The sequence below is a fragment of the Gavia stellata genome, chromosome 4 (genome assembly GCF_030936135.1).
Source record: "Gavia stellata isolate bGavSte3 chromosome 4, bGavSte3.hap2, whole genome shotgun sequence".
NCBI classification, from domain to species: domain Eukaryota; kingdom Metazoa; phylum Chordata; class Aves; order Gaviiformes; family Gaviidae; genus Gavia; species Gavia stellata.
The window spans coordinates 3,643,291-3,664,960 of record NC_082597.1 but is presented as its reverse complement, the minus strand read 5'-3'; the positions used below and the strand labels follow the sequence as shown (position 1 = coordinate 3,664,960).

The 21,670-nt window shown below is 46.0% G+C and overlaps 1 protein-coding gene across 1 annotated transcript in view; it reads right to left on the bottom strand.

The window, feature by feature from the left end:
- The window catches only part of PLXNA4 (plexin A4), a 425,661-nt gene that overhangs the window by 52,384 nt on the left and 351,607 nt on the right, over positions 1-21,670 (bottom strand). The window contains exons 12-18 of the mRNA XM_059815912.1: positions 19,839-19,990; positions 19,066-19,183; positions 13,070-13,206; positions 11,224-11,391; positions 5,870-5,963; positions 3,132-3,371; positions 2,147-2,293 (exon numbers count right to left, since the gene is read on the bottom strand). Coding sequence (XP_059671895.1) covers positions 2,147-2,293; positions 3,132-3,371; positions 5,870-5,963; positions 11,224-11,391; positions 13,070-13,206; positions 19,066-19,183; positions 19,839-19,990 — 1,056 coding nt within the window. The remainder of the gene's footprint in view (positions 1-2,146; positions 2,294-3,131; positions 3,372-5,869; positions 5,964-11,223; positions 11,392-13,069; positions 13,207-19,065; positions 19,184-19,838; positions 19,991-21,670) is intronic.

Sequence of the window (21,670 nt, the reverse complement as noted above, 5' to 3'; positions counted from 1 at the left end):
AGTGCCTACATTAGATACTAGCAGCCATTCAAATGTACTCCACTTTTCCATTGCAGACCTTCTCCAACATAGTTACTCATGGATCTTCTTCATGTCTCTTTCTTTTCCTTGGAAAAGAGCTTGCCTCTGAGTTTTAGTCAATCTTTTTTAACCATTGCTCAGGCCTTTTAGTTCTTTTCTGTTTTTTCAAGTATTTAACTATGTCATTGTATAAAAGATAGCTGAACGAGATCAAAAACATGTTGACATCAATGTGTGTCATTGTCATTGTTCCTTCCCTTAGAAATAATCTCAGTGTTGCAATGGTTGATTCAGTCCCATTGTCCCCTCTCAGATCTAGGCCACCTCACTTTGCAAGAAAGGGTTTGTTCAGCAATTTACTCAAGGTCACACAGTAAATCCTTGGCAGAAACAGGAGGAGGACCTGGGAGAGCTACCTGTCAATTATCCTGACCATCAAAGTGACATTCATGTGAAACATGGGGATACATTTTGTACCAACCCGAGCAACAGAGATGCTCTGCCATGCTGGAGGAGGCATTTCCCAGCCCAGCTGTCCCCCTGGTAAGTTCCAGATGCAAAGTCCATCCTTGAGCACTGGCCTCCATCACAGGTGACCTTCTGTATTTGGTTCCCAGCCCAGATGCTGTCAAAGGGTTGCCTCAGTGTTGGCAGTTGAACAAGAAATCTGTAACTTACCCCTAATGCTGGTGCTCATTAACAGGCTTCAATGCGATCATCTTCCCACATTTCCAGCAGCATCTCTTGTTTGATCAGCATCTTCAAAAAGGGATTATTTTTTTCTCTGTGGCTTCACTTAAGCTATCCCAAGCTGCAGGAGCAGGGGACTCTTCCCAATTAGTAAGACCTGACCAGATGTTCATCCTTCCTGATCCCCAGGGGTTGATTATTGCTCACCTGACTTTGAGTTTTCTCTTTCTAGGATTGGCTTTGTCCATCTCTGACTAACCATATGTTTAATTATATTCATGAAAATGACAGGGAACATATATTGCCTTGTTCAAAAGCTTTCGTATTCACACAGAGAAAATCTCTCACTTCATTACTGCTCCTATTGGAGTGTCTTAATGTGCTTTACAATGAATCGAGTGTGACGGTGTATTTGCATGGCTGAAAAGGATTATTACCTCTATTTTCCAGATGACAAACTTTGGCACAGAGAAGTTACATAGCCAGTACGAGGTCTCCCAGCACCAGTCACAAATGAGACCCAAAATGGTCACCATAAACTCTTTATTTTCTAAAAGTCCCTAGAAAACTCTTTTTAAAGAGCCATGCAGTGTGTCTTCATCAACCTCTCTGAGTCTCACTGCATTGAAATAAATGAATATGTGACAGATACAGCTTTGGGAGGGCAACAGAGAGGTGGAAAAAAGTTGATCACAAGGAATGAGAAACATTGATCATCTCTGTGTCTGATGTCAGTTGTTTAGCTTTTGTTGTGTTTCCACCCACAGCTTGGTACATCTCAGATGAGTTTGCTGATGTGCTGTTTATCAAGCAACAGCATTGAGGAATGCAAATTACTGAGAGAAAAGTAAAGGAGTGAATAAATCAATGGTGAGAGAAGGAGAAGCTCCCTCTGATGTAATCACTAGGTCCATTTTTCACAGGTTCCAGGAAGGATATGCAGGAGTATACTAAGTTGTATAGATGTCAAAACCTCAAAGTCCAGTCGCACTAGAGTCCATATCCTGCATTTGTTTTTTCTCCTACATAAAGGCAAATTTTAGCCACCATCATGTTAGTAATTGCTGGACACTGTGATGAATTTAACAAAGTATGTCATTTAGGGAATATGTTACTTATATGAACTCACATGAGCATCTAGGGTTCAAACACTCCATACAAAAACAAAAGTGAGGCAAACTTCCCCAAAGGGTTTTGATAATAAAAGGTTTCTCACCCCCCATAAAGATCTCCAGGTTACTCTTCTGCTCCTCTACTTCTCCAAGTTACTCTTGATGGGGATATTATATCAAGAAGGCTCCCTGATGTTTATGGGATCTACAGAAGGTAAATGGTGATACGAACTCCAGGGAGATCTCTGCCAGCTCTTCAGCATTGGTGTGCCCTCCCAACCCACCCAAGGAAGAAAGGCTGATGAGGTTCAGGCACCGCTTACCATCACCTTGTGCCGTCCAATGAGGTTTGGGGACTCACACAGTAGCTGCACATCTGATACGGTCACTGCACAGGGCTTCTCACCAACCAAAACGGTGTAGTTCAGCTTGGCATTTCCTCCTGCCACTGGTGGGATCAGGTTCTTGCCCTGGATAGAAAGGAATATCACCCCCCCAGAAAAAAAAAAACATCAGGAAAGAGTTTGCCTTCCATCTCTAGTTTGTTCCTATGACACAAGTGTTAACATTGCACTTGACATTTGTGGTTCACCATTTGCTAACACAGAGAGGAAAAGACAATTTAGAAAGTCATGCAGAGGACAGCATGGATGGCTACAAACTGTAATCAGTCAAAACAGGCTGTCCCGCTCCTCTCTGTCTGGAATTAAAGGAGGAACATTGCATATAAGTCTTGCACAGACAGGCCCTCACAAAACGTAGTCAGGCAAGTAAGACAGACCCCTTTCCAAACATGCAAGAAGGTATTCTGCAGGCACAATCATTCCTTTGCATATGCACCATGTACAAGTGCTGATATAGAAATGTTCAATCATAAAATTTCTTCTCTCTATTGCTGTCCAGATTACAGAAATGACAAAGGACTAGGATAGGATTTAACCAGGGTTGAGAGGAAGGTCTTGAAAACTCAAGAAAGAAATAGACTTGGGGATTTAATTGCCAGCCCTGTTGCAGTGGTAGAAAATGTTCTTCTCTGGTGAACAGCTGTGGGTGCAAATTTAGGCAGTAGACAGGTAGCTGCAGCAGGAGTTTATATTTTTTAGTTATGGGTATTGGCAGATGCTGAGCAGTGATTCGTGTTTGCAGATGGTGACTCTGATATGATGCGGTATGGTAGGTGCGATGAGTGGGAAAATCTCTGGGATGCAATCGGATGCCAATGTGATTCATGGGGTGCTGGCAGACACAGAAAGGCAATAGGCAGCATGTGTTTGTCCTTCCTCATCTAGGCCTTAGTCTCCAACTCACCTTCAGTATGATGGGACTGCCCGGCTTCAGCTCCAGGATCCCTGAGGGATTGAAAACCTCAAAGATTGGGTTTGGGTAGTAGGTGAAGTTGGTTTTGTTGAGAATCAGCAGGGACTGCACGTTGTCAAGAATGAAGCCAAACTCCTCTGGACGCTCAGCGAGCTCAGACTGGTGATTGGGGTCAACAGCCAGCGCTGGAGCCTGGCAGGTCATCTCCGTGCTGTTCTGCACCTCGCAGTTCTGGAGAAAGAAACCCAACACAAGGAGTGTTTATGGAAAATGCCCCCAGCCCTCCTGGTGGGCAGATACCTCCCAGTGAAATGCTAGCCTACCTACTGCCAGAGGACAGGGAGGAGCAGACCTCCTCGGTTATTGTGAGCCAGACTGCTGCTCCACTGCTTCAAAACATACCCATATCCATCAGACAAGCGAGGCTGGGAAGGGATTAGGAAAACTTTTCCAGCACAGGTGTGTGGAGCAGTTTGCACTGCAATTGGGCATCCTGTGACTCTTTCCTGAGGGAGCTCAGCCTCCGGGGCTGCCAGTATTCCCATCTTCCCCTAACCTCATTTCCTTCTGGAAATAGAAAGTTCTTCATTTTTTTGTACAACAGAGACTAGCCAAAGCCTCACTACCACCCTGCAATTAACTCTCACACTCTGGGGATCACTCTAAAAGTGTACGTCCAGTGCATGTTTAGTTGTGCGAGGGATTCCTGTTTGAACATCAGGTTACCTGAAACGAAGCCCAGGAAGCTGGAGTGGTGAAGACAGTGGGATAGGTCTCAACAGACCCTGAAGCTGGCTTCCAGCCCTGCCAAAGACCTGCTTCTTTTGCATATTTGAGAAATGGGTAATAGATTGTGAAAGGCCTTTTATCCTGACTCCCATTTTAAACAACCAGGAATCGGATTTCTGGTTGTCCTTCAGGATCTGAGCCTTCATCTTTCTACACCGTGGTTGCTAGCACAATGCATCCTGGTCTCACCAGGAACCAACAGGCTCTGTGGGAAAACAGTACCAGCTCCATGGGATCCCAGCTGTGCTTGATATGAGAATCTTCTCCAAACTAGTCTGATACCTCCAGCATTGAGAGCACGCTCATTATCACAGCTAGCATAGCTCAAGCATTAATATTGTTTTGGCTCAAATCAATAGAGAGGTAAGTGACTTGGACCAGCCAGTTTCATAGTGCAAAATAAGTCAGATATTTTTTGCTGTAACAGTTCTTACAGGGAAGAAAAGGTACCGGAGTACTTCCCAGCACAAAACTGATGCGCAGTTCTACATGAGCACGTGTGAGATGATGAATAGGCTTCATCATCTGTACAATGGCATGATTGTTTGAGAACACTGTGTCAGGCAAGAGCTGGAGTCTGCTGGAAGAATAAGATGAAGCCATGTAGGTTTCTAATTCTGCAGAAAAGATAGCCAAGTGTTTGGCTGAACCAGGAAATAGAACATATTACCAAAACATACCTATGAATACGCATAATCAGTTGGACCAGGGTTTTCCCGGAGTTCATGAGGGACTGGAAGATTGCCAGTCAAGATTCACATCAGACATAGAAACCAATCTCAACAGATATTTCCTGAATTTGGGGATGTGTGAGAGGTGACAAAATTGCTTTGGATTTGGCTTTGTGCAGGGAGATATTAGTTCATGTCAGAGCTGGGGTAAGACCAAGATGCAGGTCTCTCAATTTGTGAACTGTAGATGCAAATGAATCTACCCCATATTCCTGTATTTTCTTTTTGGATCTACTACAGTTTCATGACTGTTCATGTGGCAGTAGACAATTTGAATGTCTGCAAAGTGCATTGAGAACCTTGGGTGGAATGCCCAAGAATTAATCTTAAAACCTGAGAAATGCAGAGCATCTGGACTTTCTACCCCTACCCCAATTAGTCCCTCTGTTTTTTTTACTTTTGGAGCCTCTTCTTCTGGGATGCTCTTTCACACTTGGTCCAGGGAAGTGTCCATACACAACCAACACCTTTTCAGATGCTGTTGCATGACCCCATCCTCCAACCTACTGGAGGTACCAACAGATGCTGCCTGCTCCTGAGTTTACTAATTGGAGGTTCTAAACTTATACATTTTACTCCTCTATCTGGAGCTGCTCAGCAGCTACTGGTAACCGGCTCCTTCTGAGTGAATTTTCCTCCCAGACCTTGGCTCTGCTGGCCTGAGCTGCTTCTGTTTCCTCAGTGGTCACTGAGAGCTGAATTAGGCCTGAGCTGCTTCTGTTTCCTCAGTGGTCACTGAGAGCTGAATTAGGCTGTAAATTTAGCTGGTTAAACCTGGATACACTCTTACAGGATCCTGAATAGTCCAGGGAGTGGACACAGTTGTACCAAAGAGTATTATTCACATCCCCTTCTGATTCCAGCACGCTCAGCTGATAACCTGAATTTGGGTCTACTTATGCACAGGCATGGCTGATAAATAACACAGGTTATACATGGGCCAAGAGAGACAACAGGTATCCTTGAGCCAACAGAAGAAACAGGCTCAGCAGAGACCAGGAGCTGAACAACCCTTCATGACATCTCTCTCTGTTCATGTCCAGTGCTCCTTCATGGAGAGAGGACGGGTAATCTTTCTGAAAGCAAGTCATGCCCTCTTTTCTGGATGAAATAGGAGATTTCAATCTCCAGAGGTGTTAGCCAGCCCCTATCACCACCCTGGACATGTCCCCTCCTGTGACTGATCCCCAGCTCCGCAGCCATACTCACGTTGACGTGTTCCTTTCCACCGTGCTTTGCCCGGATCTGAGGGTTTTGGATCAGGTCTAGGTGAGTTCCCCACACTGCAATGGGTGTGTTGCCGCTAGAGAAGAAATGAAAGAAGAGCATGAACCCAGCTAACAGATATCAGGACCAAATGCACCAGCAATGGGTGATGTATAGTCCTAAATGTTGACTGCAAAGTGTCTGACCACATCTCACAGTCCCAGAGGAAGGGAAGGAAAAACAAAACAAAGCATTTCATTCATTCATAAGGGCAGAAAGAAGTAAAACCACATGCTTGCTAAAACCGTCACATCAAGCAGCATCTGGATGTTTTTCATTTTTAGGACTCAGCAATCAGAAGCTTCAGTAATGAGAAGAAGAGCAGGAAATTTAACAGGGGCTCTTCAGCATAGTCCACAGACTATATGTCCTACATCACTTTTAAGGAAGGGATACAGCATTTGACGAAATAGAGATTTTCAGTCATGTTGTCCCTTTGCTCGGGCAAGGACTGATTTCCTGAGAAAGCCGATTCGTATGAGCCACGTCCTTGCATTTGGTAGATTTTCTCGCTTTCCTACCATCTCTCTTAGTGCAACTTAAGATGGGGAGATGTAGACGGAGCCCTTCTCATTCCCTGCAGTCATTGTCACCAGAAGGAAACAGCTTTCAGAAACACCCTTCTTTTCTTTCCCTTGCCTCTTCCAGCTGCAGCCAGCAGTGCTGTTTGTGGGACTTTGGGGAGCAGAGGGGAGGGAGGAAGGAAACTGCAACGGAGATGATGCGTGGGTTGACTTTGAATGCCGTGTTGAGGGGAAAGGTTCACCATAGGCAGCTTTGGCCTTCTCAGATCAAAAGAGCATTGCTGTACCAGGGTGAACTCTGCATTTGCAGCGCTGTGGTGGAGGCAACGTGATGCAAGGGCTGAAGGGGTAAGAGTTATCCAAGAAAGCAAAACCTTCAGGTGTCAGGGCTCACACAGCCAGGGCAGGAGGAGGATATGTCATCAACGGACAGCCCCATCTCTGAGGGTTTCCCAGGGTGAGGGGTGCTCTTAGTTTCAGCACCTGCCTCTGTAACTCCCCTTGGAAACTGTCCAGGCTGTAGTTTATTTCCTGGAGCAGTCTGCTGAGAATGGGAGGGGAGGCCATGCGGAAATCAGTGGGATTGGGAAAAGAAAGCTCAGAATCCCTTTCCTGTCTCCAGGTAAACCTACGCATACATGAAAGGTGAAACAAGCGCATTATAAATGAGAAAACACCAGATAATAAACACACTGTGAGGAAGAAGCCTGTGTTGGCCAACAGATCTCCCCCAGTTCTGACTTTTGTTTTCCATCTTCCTCATTTATCTTGCTTTATTAATCAGATGGGGCAGGTAGGAATGAATGCAAATATACATCTCTGCTCAGCAGTATAGCTGTCAGGTTTCAGTGAGCTTCAGCCCCTCTAGTTATGCCCACACTGATAAACCAAATGGCCGGGACACCAGCTCAAACACTGGCTGGTGGCCATAGATGCTGATAAGCTGTTAACAATAGCCCAGGAGATGCCTGGTCATGGTTCGAGGGATAGCAAGAGCCAGGGAGCACTCCCAAGTAGCAGGATAGATGAAGCTAAACAGCCTTTAAAGGAGGAAAGATCATTGGTGGTATGGATGAGGGCTACGCATGCTCGCTGGCTTCAGGACCAAAGAATAGACCTGGATTAAGTACTTACTAGTTTAAACATAGCCTATGTGTCCAAGAAGCCTGTACAGTTGAAGTCATGAGCCATGAGCTCTGCCAAAGGTCATTGTCACAACCATATCTTTCAGCCTGTGCTCCTGTGACACTTCTCTGAGAGGTTCCTTATGGTCTTTCATAGAAGCGATATCAGTACAGACTGATCCACAGTTAGGACAATATTTGACCTTGAGTTTTGCAGAGTACCTCATGTTCTTGCTCTCTGAAACCATCAGCTGTGATGGGAAATTTCTAACGGGAAATTTTATGGGGCATTTTGCCATTTCTGTAAGATCCCTTTGGATGGCTGAGTTCTCTTGAACGCACAAGGCATCTCTTCTGAAGTCACACATCCACTTACAAGAGAGCTGCCCCTCCCTGCCTTACAGAAAAAATACCCTCTCCCCAAAATTCAACTTCACATTAAGTATTCCTGACAAGACCCAGGGAGAGCTTGCTTGCCAGAAACCAGAAGAGAAGTGTATAAACCAGGTTGCTCTTTCTCCACTGTCCTGGTTCTTTTGGATCTTTGGCTGTGGGCCTTTATAATTTTTGTTATTATTTATTATTATTATTAATCTCTGCCGATTCAAACTAGAAGGGATTTTGTATCTTTACTCAGCTGAGATTTTTACATGTTCCAGACGTATCAAATGTGTGCGTATATGTACAGATATATGAGTGTGTGTATACATACATAAATCCTTTTATTTAATCAACCAAGTCTGTGCACACAGTTTTAAACCGATGTGTTAAAAATTCTGTATTTGGTTTGGAAACTGAGCTTGCAGGCTCAGACCACAGTTATTAAGCACAGCCACAGCACCAGATCAGAGAGGGGCCTTTTCTCTGAAAAAAAAGCCAAGGCAGTTGTGTTTGCTGAAGACACGAAATCACCCCCAAACCTTCTCTGGCGTGCAACTCAAGCAAATGCAACTGTTGCTTGCTTTTGCGTGAAAACCACCAGCCATCACCTTTTCTGTCTGCAGGTGAATACCCGGTCACGGCCACTTCTCGCCCAGGTCAGATCAGAGCCCAGAGACATGCTGCTGCCCAGCAAAATAAGGGAGGTGCCAAGGCTATGACCTTTCTTAATTTAACTCCTTATTGTCCCAAAAGTTCTGAGCATAATTTTCTGTCTGCAGACTCAGATTAATTGCTGAACATAACTCAAATCAAACCCAGATCAAAAACATCAATGGAGCCTCATAAAATTCTAGTTACCTGCCAGCCCAGTGTGACTCTTTTCTTTTTTTGGCTGTGGGAGTAAATTAGTGGTAATCTTTTCTTTATTTTCTTGGAAAATGGCATTTGAGGTTTTAAGCCAGGCTCCGTACACTCATTGACTAATTTTGCAAAGCTGGTTTAGTTGCAATCATCTATCTCTCAAAACAGCTTAGCCCCACAGCCAGGAGTGATGAATCAGAGAAGAACAGTGGATTTGCTGTAATGAATCATACCGCATAACAAATATACTGAGGAATAGCCTCCTCAGTCTATCTCCAGACCCACGTGTCTTGACTAACTTATTTCTTGCTTGATTCTCAGGACTGGAGTTGGCTGCACTTTCATTCACCTCTGTGTGGAGGCCTTACTCTAATGCTTGTCTCCATCGTGACCTGCTGGACGGAGCTCCAGCGCTAACAGTTACAGTGCTTAAAACTGTCCCAAACGACTTGAACCACAGTGGTAATCCTGGATACTGCATCTTCTCTCTCTGCACCCTCCTCCAAGGTTATGCCTCTTTGGAGTGATTCAAAAGTGCAAAAGAAAGAGGATGACAGTGGAGGTGGGTAGGTCTGGTTAAAATTAGGCACCTCCTGCTGCTGCTGCTCATATTTCAGAGATACCAAAGAGCGCAAAGGTTAGAGGTTGTACCTAAATGAGACAGGTAGAGTCCCAGTCACCCATCCTAGCAGCTACACACCCTGCAAGTAAGCTGGCACCCACTAAACGAGCACCTCTTCTTAATTTCCTTTTTGCTGGGAGGTGGGACAGGAGATCCAAAGCAGCAAGCAACGGGATGCAGAGACTGCACCCCTGGGCTGGGCAAAGCTTTGCCAACATGCCTGAAGCATCTCCTTGGTGTTTTTTTCATCTGTTGCTGGCAGCTTCAGCAGAGAAACCAGGGAGAAATGGGCTCTGGAGAACTTCTCCTCTCACCTCCCAGCCAGACTTGAGGCCAGGCAGAGGAAGGTCCCTGTGCTGCAACTTCCCTGGAGATAATAGGGGAATTCACTCTCCTGGGCTGTCAATCTTTCACCATTTAACCGGCACTGAATTCACTTTAATAAGGAAGGGAGTAAAGCGATTTCTCTTTTCACTGATAACCTGAACTCTGACTGAAAATAAAAACCCCAAATGGAAAATCTAGACACTAAAGCTTCAAGCCCAGTGTGCAAAAATTCAATCCGGCTAAATCGGTAAATTCCCTCACGGTAATTAAAGGCACTAATTGATTTGTGAAAACATCTTCTGGATGGGAGCTGAACTGGGGGGATTTACAAGCCCTGCTCCTAATCCCCAGATACTCCAGCCAGTCTGGTTTGACAGGGGAGCAGAGAGCTGCTGTGGATGAATGAGGGGAGACTAAGATTTCTTATTTTGTATCTTTTCAAGGAAATACCAGTGCATTTAATGATCAATTTCTCTCTCCCCGAGGCTATTTCTGCAGGCTTCTGAGAGCATTTGGGTATCATTTTGATGCTTTCCACAACCAGGGCAAATGCTCCTCTCAGACACCTTCACGTGAACCCTCTGAATTCACCAAAGTAACATCAATGGGGTGAAGAGAAAAACGGATGCCTAATGAGGAGGAAGGATGTTTTGATAGGGCAGGGACCAAGGCTCCCTTTGTGTTTCATGTCTGGAGACAGCCCTGGGGCTTCTGGGTATGACAGCCAAAAAATGCTTCGTCCTAAGCCAGCAAGTACATGAAGGCTGTGAGAAAGGTGGGAATTGCTCCTTTCAAACCCAAGGGAGATTCACTTCTCTAAGCACAGTTATTACATTTATGCCTGGGTTTAAGAGACTGGTCTTGCTGCCACGTGAAGCTGTGGACCAGCCCAATAGGGCCCAAAAAAACACAGTCATGACCAGAAAAAGTAGGAATTGCAGCTTTTAGGGATACAACTGCGTAGTTTTACCAGCCCCAGTTGTCTGTAATATTACTCAGACAGGGAGCATCATGGTGATAAACCCCAGGCTGCAGTAAAGAGGGAGAAAGCTTCAACGCTAGGTTGAAGACCTGCTGCACCTGCCTTTGTAATTAAAGCATGAAGTCTCCAAGTCAAGCTTCTGGTGAGCATCAGTAGTTGGATATTGCTGCATTAAGCCAGGAAGCTTTGCTCTGCTAATGAAGACGGTGTGCAGGATCATTTAGACTTGGACCATGCAAAGTTTGTTTCAAGAAAGGACCCTGCTCCTGTCCTTTCCTCACTAGACTGTGGAAATTTTGTCCCAGCGGTACACATGAGCTCAGACACGCATTGAGCATCCAAGGTGTTACAGTGAATGCACAATGCTGGCCTGTTAGGTCTTCCAAGGAGGCAAGCCCACCAGCTCTTGTGGTTCTTGGGCTCTGGGAAGTAGCTCTGCAAAAATCCATTTCTTAGTGAACACCTTAATTGCTTACCTGAAGATGCTCCACTCAGGCTCGATCCTCAGGATGGTTGGATCCTCTACATATTCATACTGCAACTCTTGATGTATCTTGGCCTTGTCCACTCTCACGGAAACCTTCACCTTCTCAAAGCCTTCATCTGAGGCAGTGGTGTTACAGACAATGTGCTTGGTGGATCTCCTGTGAGCAGAAGCAAGTACATATAAACCAGGTGCTACCAGCAGCAAACCAATGGTGCCAAAAAGAGCCCAGCTACTTACTCTTATGTCCTGTGTTCTTAACCTATGCACTGTGAAGTGCTGAAATGCACTGCTGCAGGAATATGCTGTGAATCGTGTGACACATTTATCTGAGGAAGTGACATGGCCTTTTCACTAGTTTAAGTAAAACCACAAGAGCCATCATTTCTCAGGTTTCGGAGTAAAAACTGAACCCCAAGGGAAGTGCAAAACAGACCTCTCTCCAGAATTATTTCTGTGTGATTAAATACTTGATGGATGTTTCCTTCCTGCCTGGAGACACATGCAATAGCAGCTCATAAAAGGGGTGTTTGCAGCTCAGCTTTCCAGTCTGGGATAATAAAGCTTACTTTGCATTAGGACTGTAAACCTTGTTTAAGTGCAATTTGCAGCGTGCCTGGGACCTTTGCATGGAAGGTGCTAATATAGTGGGAAGCATTTTATGTTTATACTAAAAGAGGATTCTGCATAAACCTTTCCTTTTGGGCAGGGCTCAAAACCAGCTCCAGGTCTGAATTTTGCAGTGGCCCTTACCTTCCATAAAGAGACAAAAATCCAGGCTCCAAACACCCTCAGTCTCCCCAGTCCTGTGATTTGTATTGCAGCCTCATCTTATACCCCTACAAAGCATAAAGCAGGGTGCATCCTTCCCTTGCAGCATGGCACTCACCTTCACTGACTGCACCCTCCAGGTGCTCTCCAAATTCCCCTGAAAGACCATGCTCAATCCCTCCTAAAACTTCTCAGTCTCTTCAGTAAGCATCTCCAAGCAGCTGTGGTTCCCACTTGGCCTTTTAAATCACAAGCTGTGACTTCACCCTCCTCAATTATAGATGCTGAATCACGCTACAATCATGACAGGCAGCTAAACAGGATCCCCACAGCCAGGAGAGGGAAGGGCATTGCCCCAAGACAGTGGTCCCAGGCCTCCTGTGAATGAGCCCTTCTTCTGCTAAGGACATGCTGGGAGAAATGTGCCAACTTCATCTTCAGCCTCCACCGATATTGGCAGCAAAATGTGTTGTGCTGGGTAGTTTTGAGCTGTGGGAGCCCCTGGGAATAGGATTCAGGCTCATTCTCACAGGGATCAGGGAACATTCAGCAGGTAACGCTGACATTAAGCCTCTCTGAACTGCAATTGAACAAGAGCCAACCCAGAGCTGAAATGTTGCAAATCATCCATTTCTTAGCACTACAGGACTATTCTGGGATAAAAGGGAGGTGTTTTAATACTTAGAACTGATATTGTCAGATTTTCTTTGTTGCCTCTGCTAAAGCCGGGACATGAAAATGAATCTTTTAAACGACGTACTCCCAGAGAAAGTAGCATAGCATAAGACTATGGAGAATTGTAGTGAAATTTGACAAGGAGCCATAGAAAAAAGCACATCAAAAAACAATCAAAACAATGAAATAAATCCTATTCTCCCACCCCAAAACATGCACAGTAAGGTTGCACATGGTGCAGAATAAAAAAGTCCCATTGCTGAATAGATGTGGCCACAGGCAAAAGAGGCGCTTGAGGGACAGGGTGTCTGGGCTGCAGAAGAAGTCTCTTGACTATAATTGCTCACGTCTTTTAGACTCAAGCATGCACAGTAGGAAGGACTCATCTGTACCTGTAGAAGAGGCAGGGTTGTCGTCCAAATGTCACGATGACATTGCTGCCTGCATTGAGGTTGTTGCCTGTAATTGTCACCTGGGTGCCACCTGACACTGGTCCCCGCTTCGGCTTGAGATCAGAGAGTGTCAGAGTCTGTGAAGGCAAAGGGTCATGTTGAAAACACATCATAGGAGCACAGGTACCTTCCCTCTCTTGTTTTAGTGATGGAGAGAGGTAGGCTCCCCCAGGGGTTAGTCACGTGTTAGCTGGACTTCAGAGGATGACCGTATCTTCTGTCTCATAGAGGAGCCCAGGTTGACACCAGTCCTACCATAGACACCCTGCTTGGATGCCAAGTTTGGTGGGATGATTTCAGACCTAACCCCAGTCTGTTCTCCTCACCCCTGCAAAATCAGGCCTGCCCTTGTACCTACTCAGAAATACTCTGTGCTTGCAAAGTCAGTTCCACACCTGGAGCAGGAGGAGCCACAATCTTCCATCTCCGCTGCTTGGTTGACACACCTCAGGTGTCTTTTTACCATCATGCAACACCACCTCTGCAAGATAAACCAGGTCTTGAACTGGCTGATTGGATCTTAATGGGGACTCTCCACCTCCAAACTGTGAGGCTCACAAGTGATGAAAACGATCAAGTCCTGAAAAGAATACTCTAAACCCTATTGATCTTACAAGGGAACAGAACCTGCTGTATAGCTCCAGAGAGATGCCTAAAACCTCCCCCTGTGCTCATGGGCTTTTTCCCTGGGAAGGAGGAGAACTGTGGTTCAGCAGAGCATCTGAGCTCGTGTCTTGCCTCTCCCACATGCCCACTGCATGACCCCAAATCTTTCTCTTTCTCTTATCAGACTAGGATGCTGAGACAGTCTAGTACTGCATGAGTGTCCTACACCAAAACAGCACAGCAGAGCGCATGTTGAGATGTACTCTGAAATTCTACAGCCACAAAAGGAGCACTGTCCAGATGAACCCTTTTTTTCTGTTTCTGCTGATTTTCCCAGCCTCTTTTCCAAACATAACACGGTGTTGTGTTAATATAGCAAAAAGGGGCACAATTCCTTTAGGGGCCCAAATCTCAAACCTCCTTTTCTTACCCTCCTGGTCTCCCTTCTTCCCAAAACCAAGATAAAATACTTGCACTCTGAAGGCACAGATCACCCTGTTACCACAATGCAGAGAGGAGACATCCATTTTCAGGGAGAAATTTGGAGTTACAGTTTATTCTTTCATTTGCATTTTAATAGAAAAACTTTCCACTCAGTCCCAAGTGAAAAGCTACTATATGCATTTAAATGAAGATTATTTTTTTTCCCCTCTCTTTAAGAATGATGACACAAATGCTTGAAACTCTCCTCAGCTCCTCTGAACGAGCAGGTACATCACACAGTCACCTTATTGAGCTTTGGAGACCATTAATCTGTGTTTATAAAACCACCTGACACACACAACAGTGCCGTCTTTCACACACACAGAGCCCTCCCTGTCCCTGTCCCCCTCCGGCTAATAATTTTGAAAAACAGCGGCAAGGTTCCACTTCGCTTTTGTTCAAAATGCAGCTACGGTGTGGAGAAAGAGCTGAACATGGAAGTCAGACATACAGCTCTGTAGAAAAATCTATAGGTGTTCAAGGAACATGTGGACGAGGCATTGTGGGACATGGTTTAGTGGGCATGGTGGTGTTGGTTGATGGTTGGACTTGATGATCTTACAGGTCTTTTCCAACCTTAGTGATTCTGTGATTCTGTGATAAAGCTGGACACTTCTTGTGTTTAAACTTGACTGGTTTTGACATGATGGTTTGGAAACCATTTTGCCTCAAGAAGCCCCTCACCTATTAATTGCTGAAGGTTGGGAGGATATATAATAAGAAAGACAACATGAAGAAAGGCCCTGTTTCTTATACTTTTCTGGGAATACTCTCTAACAGCTATTATTGGGATAAAAGATGCAGGAAGAGTACGTAGATGCAAAAGATACACTTCAGTACGTAGTGCTCCTCTGTTTTTAGGGTCCTGCCTCATGATGTGATGGCATCCTTAAGCCCTTATCGATGGCCACCCACACCAGTGCAAATTCCTGCTGACCATGACAGCCGCTGCTGGGAGGTGACTTCCCACCTGGGAGAAAACAGGTTGAGAATGACCAGCTTAGTCCACATATCCTACACAACAACACTGCAATAGTAGCTGCTTTACAAACCATAGAGAGGCATTTGAGTTAAAAACCCAAAGCTCTTGTCCCACTCCTGGATGGGTTTCTGCCCTCTCCCCAGAGGTAGATAAACTGGCCATACCCTTTTGAGGATCCTCGCAGACCAGAACTACACTAGCAACGCTCCTTGGCAAAGCATTTCTGTGTCTCGGGCCAATCTTACAAAAGGGTTTGTGGCTAAGCTTTCAAGGTTGCGATAAACCATTAATTATTCACAGTGGCCTTCATAAATATTGCACAGCATGTTTGCAGTAAAACTCAGCCTCCAGACTGTTTACCATTTTCTTGCTGGTGACAGGTGATGGAAAATGCAAGGGGGGCTAGTGGATCTGCAGGAGGCTGGAGGGGACAGTGACAATGAGGGAAAGAGGCCAGGAAATCTTCTGTACCTTTCTAGGGACTTGCCTACTTTCCTCTGCTCCCCAACCCTTTACTTTCCTCCAGTACCTCCTCCACACAGGCTGTGCAAAGAGAAGCTGCCATCAGAGCTGTGTCTAAACTGACTTCATGGTGCGTGTCAAGACCTTGGTTCCCACTTCATCCTCCTGGGGACAAGGGCAGAGCAAGATGTGACTCAGGGGCAGCTTGTGAACCTGCATTTCCTTTCTATAGGTTCAACAGTACCAGCAAGAGGGGAAAGATGGAAGGGAGACCTGCTGCAAATGCTCTCCTGGGACAAGGATTTTAAGAGCAGATCCAGAAGAGATGTAGTCGCAGTGGCCCACATCGGCTGCACTGAGCCATAATATTCTCATCCAAAGCCAGAATAAAGGTAAACTTGCTTCAGCATCTGATTTCAAAAGTGAAGGGAAATTTTTTTGGTTGAAAGACCATGGCAATCATCATAGCAACAAAATGACTAACTTTAAAAAATCCAAAGATTTTCATTCAGATCGTCATAGATTTCATTTCAGCCTGCAACCAAATGCTTTGTTTTCCTTTTGGCTTATTGAACTCTCTAATGCAATTTGCATTTTTGATCACAGATGAGTTTAAAACAAACTAACAGCATTTTGAATTTAAAAGTTCTGGTTAGAAATGTGGGGAACTGTTCTAGCATCTCTAAACTGAGCTACCTCTTTTTTAAAACACTGAAATTAAATACTCTTTTGAGTTCAAAATATCACCTCTTCCAATTCTTGCAGGAGAAGGGAAGGCTGAACCTATTGTCCAAATTTGACCCCATTTTGCTTCAAACCTTTTGAAAAGCAATTTTCCAGAGGTTTTACTATGCTTCAAAAAGCGACATTTATCTCCCATGAGATTCCCTTCCTTAGTTTTCAAACATCTTCCTTCCCTTAAAGCTGTCACCCACCCTTGCAGGATGCCAAGGCATGTTGTGATACCTGCAATAACATCTCTACCCTCCTGGCAGAAGTATCAGAGGAAGCCAAGCCACGCTAACAAACACAGCTCCTGCTGTGAAAGCAATGAACACAGGAGAGGGTATATGATGGGCAGGCTGGAGAATGTCTATTTTTTTCTGTCTAGCACAAAGGTATCGAGGTATTCAGCAGAGAAAACCCTGTTGACTTCATGCTCATGCACGGCTGGGATAGCTGGCAGCCGGAAAGCCAGCAATTGGAGGGAAAAGCTGTCACAGACGGACACGGATGATCAAAATTGGACAGTCATTCCAAGAGTAGCAAAGGTGACACGCTGAAGTGTAATGTCCTGGAAAGAGCCCTTCTGTCTGCCTAGTGGGGGCTATCTCTCAAGGTGCTTCTCTGCCCCCACCACTGTAGCACCTGCGTGACATCAGAAAATACAGACAACAGAGAAATTTCTGTAGCTCAAGGGGGAAATCTAAGATACTTGCATTCATTAGTAGTTCCCCTCACCATAAAAAAATGCTCGGGCATGTGAATAATTTCAGAAAAGACGCATTCCCTTGCAGGAGTCGAGAGCTTTTCATGGGAACAAAGAGACCCTCTCATCTCAGACCTGCACAGATCTGCACAGATCAAGGCCAGGCAATACTTGCATGTCCCCAGCAAGGGGCCTCAGAGGAATAAGCAGGTGTCTTGGACAAGGAGCATCGTCAGAAAGGAGCAAAAAACCAAGTGGCGTGTACAACATGTTTGGCTCTGCTCTTCTCTTCCGTTCACTCTGCTCTTCTCTTCTCTTTCACCGTGGCAAAACAACAGTCTCAGGCTGAACTTGCACCAGTAGTAGTGCAGAATCAGGCCCAGAGACCCTCTGACTGCTTCGCAAGCTGATGTTCCAGACAGACGGTGTAGCAAGCCAATTTGCCAGCTCCAGCAGTATCTCTAAAAAGAGGAGCGTGGCTGCTCTCTGAGTGCCGTCAGCACACACTGCTGACTCCAGACACCTGCTAAGGGTGGCCACTTGCAATAGGAATACCTTTCCTATTCTTCTTCAGACATATCTAAGTTTAGGTCTGGAGATGCAGGAAACTCCCTGTTTCAAGGGGATTGCCTGCTGCAGGGAGTGAGTGGAAGTTGCATTTGTGTGATCCCACCACTCACCATCCCTACGGACTTTTGACTTCCTCTCCAAATTCCTCATGGCTCAATCCTCCCTCCAGACAATCTACCCTTCCCACTGCCAGACACATGATGTGCAGTGGCAAGAGGAAGATACATAAAACAAAACAGGGTGTTGGTATGTATGGCATCCCATCCCATGGAGAGCTGTGAACTCAGAGGAACATCTTGGACTTATGTCTGACACTGTGTTTGAGGCTTGAGAGAGACCTGGGCTGACCTGAGGGTAAGGACCCAAGAGCTGCTGGGCTGTGCCAACCACAGCTCTGAGAGAGCAGACATCTGCTCTCCTGAGCCCATTCCTCCAAGTATAAGCACTGGGGTGAGTTCCCACCCTTACTCGTGTGTGCAGGCATCACCCTGTTTTATTGGGCATGATGGTGTTGGGTTGATGGTTGGACTTGATGATCTTACAGGTCTTTTCCAACCGTAGTGATTCTGAGTGATCCAACACCACAGAGTCTCAGGATGCTTCCAGACTTTCCATGCCCTGAGCTGCGTGTCCCTGTGATCATTAAGTGCCCCATGGCCACCGGCCTCGTCCCTGACCTGCCTGAGCTCAGCGCTGGGGACACCCTGCATGGCCGAGGGCTGCCGCCCCGGGCAGGCACTGCCCAGCAAACACCAGATCCTTGTGTGCCCAGGCTGGGTGCTGGGCAGCTCGGTCACTGGTGCTGGGGACCAGGGAGAAGGGAGCAGGTGGTGGGGAGAAGAGGATGAAGATACCCCTGTGGGAACCCAAGAGTGAGGAGGAAGAAACCCCACCATGAAAATCACACTCCTGCTGAAGACCTCAGGGTGATGATGGCTACAGTGACAACCCCCATGTTTCTGCTGGAGGACACTGGTGCCGCTGTCTGTAGGGCCTGGAGGGATGGTGGCAGGGTAAGCATCACACCAGGTAAAAGTAAGGAATGGTTTTTTTCCTTTTTCTTCTTTTTTCTTTTTCTTCTTTTTTTTTTTTCTTCTTTCTTTCCTATATAGCATTTTTAACTATTAATGAGGATTTTCTGTACTAATTTGGACTACGGCTGTATGTAACTGAAACTGGACTAATAATTTGGACTATTATTAGATTGTTAAAACATTAATTAGGCAAGCTATTTTTGCTCATAACAAGATTTTGAAAGGAAATGGAAGGAACAACTTGGTGCACTCAGAACGGCAATGAAGAGTTTAGAGGCTGAATATGGTCAAAGACAATGGATAGATGCAGGAAAGGGGACCAGAGCCTAAGGACCATCAAGGCCAAGAATAATTTCTTGCAGGAGCTTACCATAAAGTAGTAGAGCTGTGAAGACCTGGCCATGAACTCTGGTTTACACTCGGCCACGCAGATTTCCACGAATCCGGCATGCTGGCTGGGCTTGGCCTCCCCCATCTCACATACTATCCTGTGGAGAAAATATGAACCAGAAGCAAGGTTTGAGGGATGGTTTGGTGGTCTGGGTAAGATGGAATTGGAGCAAAGAGCCCACACTGCTGGGGAACGGACTGTAGACTTAACCCATCCTCTTCTTTCCAATCCAGGATCCAAACTGTGGACTAAGTTATTCTTTAAAGAGTGGTGGCTTTTGGCTGTTGGCACTTGGTGGGACAAATGCTTAGCTGGTGTAAATGAACATAGCCTCACTCAAATATATGGACAAATGCTGGGCTGAGGTGTGACCCCAGGGGTCCCTCTGTCCTCCAGCCTTGCACTGTGGACAGCTTTGCAACTGTAAGGCTTAATGATCACTCCTGCACATGGTAAGCTGTTTCTCAGGACTGCTGCCCCCCAAACTGGAATTGAACACCCTTGTGGTGTCTGTTATGTGAAAGATGAAGGATAACTTTAGGGCATATGCCACGAGGATTACCTAAATACGTGATCCAAATCCAAATACAGTAATAAACGGACAATTAGCTCCCAAGCTGCAAATGAGGAATGGCATCTTCCATTCCTCACTTCCAAGGTTGGGTGGAATGGACTCATTAGAATACCCTACAGGTAGCAATGATTGTTATTAGGTGTGCTGTGGCCCACTGTCTGCCACACACCCAACTTACTGCTCTGCTGGGATGTACCCTTCCACCAGTGGTTTGCACTCCACTCCGGCCACTTTGACGTGAGACGCAATATCTCTGAACTCCAGACCCAGATTCTCCCCACGGATGGTCACTTTGGTCCCTCCTTCACGAGGGCCCGTCACTGGATTGATCTGGAGAAACAAACCAAGAAGAAGGAGAATAGTCAAAACACCTATGTAAAGACATCAGCATCCTCTCAGGTGAAAGATGAGGCAATATCAGGTCTCTTTGTGACCACTGGAGACACTCATAATTATGAATGCTGAACAACTGAGGGAACAAGCCTGCTCCAGATATATCACTAGGACCAGCCCCTTGCAAATATACTATATATCACACATGCCCCAACCTCAGAGTATCCAAAATTCTGCCCCAGATGTCCTTTACTCTCTTTTGACTACATGCAAAATATCCAGGGATAAGTAGATGTTTTCTAGGTAGGAACAGGAGTTTCTGGTGGTGCAGCTGAGCGCTGCACTTCATACGCATGAGCCATGGAGAGTTAGGAGTGGGGCACAGTGGGAAGAAATGGGACAAAGAACAAGAGAAGGACACAAATGGCTTCAGCCAGTCACTTTAAATCCTAAATTCCCAGTCCAAAGCACATGGAGTTTCTGATCTGTTCTGGAGGTAAGTATTGGTCATGCATCACAAACTCAGCTGAAAATGTCCACCCGAAAAAAACAGCTGAGACACAACAGAAACAGCATGTCAGATTACGTACAGAGTAGGTGGACGGTGATTGAGGCAACAGCAGCAGTTGCTGTGTGCCGACACGTATTTCTGAAAGAGCTCCAGCTGCCCTCACGGGAGAGCTGGGGCCAGGAGAAGGGCAGGCATGGGAGCATGGACATCTTATTTGTGTGGTGCGAGGCCCCTGAGCCCTAGCATGGGATGAGTGGCTATCCCAATCATCCTGGTGGCTGGTGGCATGATGTTTGCATCCCAGTCTGGACCTTCACCAGACCCTAGCAGGAGTAGGATCGGTGTGTCTTGCTCAGAAGCGGTTGTGTTGGGCAGCAGAGCCAAAGCACCACCAAACTCCAAAGCCCACCTCTCCCTTCCATTGCAGAGCTTCATCCTACACCCAGAGTTGTCTATCTCTGTGCAACATTTCTGGCCCATGCAAAGGGGGTGTGCACATGGGAAAGCATTCTGCATCACATCCATCAACCTTGTTCAGAGCCAGGTAGAAATTAGCATTGGAGTTGTGTCCTCAACATTGAAACAACACAGAAATCATGAGGCTGGCCGATAATTATCTCAGTTCTGCCCTTCCAATTATTCACTGTGCCCAAATGCTTTGCCATACAACTGGCTAGTTGAAAGGGGCTTCAAACATTGCTTTCAAATGGTATTCCCTGCTGCCCATTCAGGATGCCATGGCTGCCATCTGCCAACGCTGGCAAGGCTCTCTCCAAGGTGAGGAATGGGGAATTCCCTGTCTGAGGTCCGTACCCGCCGGCCGACTGGTCTGCCAACTGGGAATCTAGGGCTGGCAGCTAGACCCTTGCGTAGCAGTTGGACTGGCAGGGAAAGTCGAGGCACTGGCACGAGCAGGACTGCTCTTGACTGCTTCCCAGCACTGCGTCTGGCACCAGGGGTAGCCTAATTTCCACCCAGAGGCCAATTTTAGAAGGTCCATCTTTAATAATTGGAGAGAGATGCTGGCACCTCTAGGGGATATTTTATTTTAGGATATTTAATTTTAGGTGCCATGAACCACTTCCTGAATGACTGTGTCTTTGCTGTGACTATACAGGGAACCTACAGAGGTTAATAATTTAACAGCACAGATGATCACAGACAAG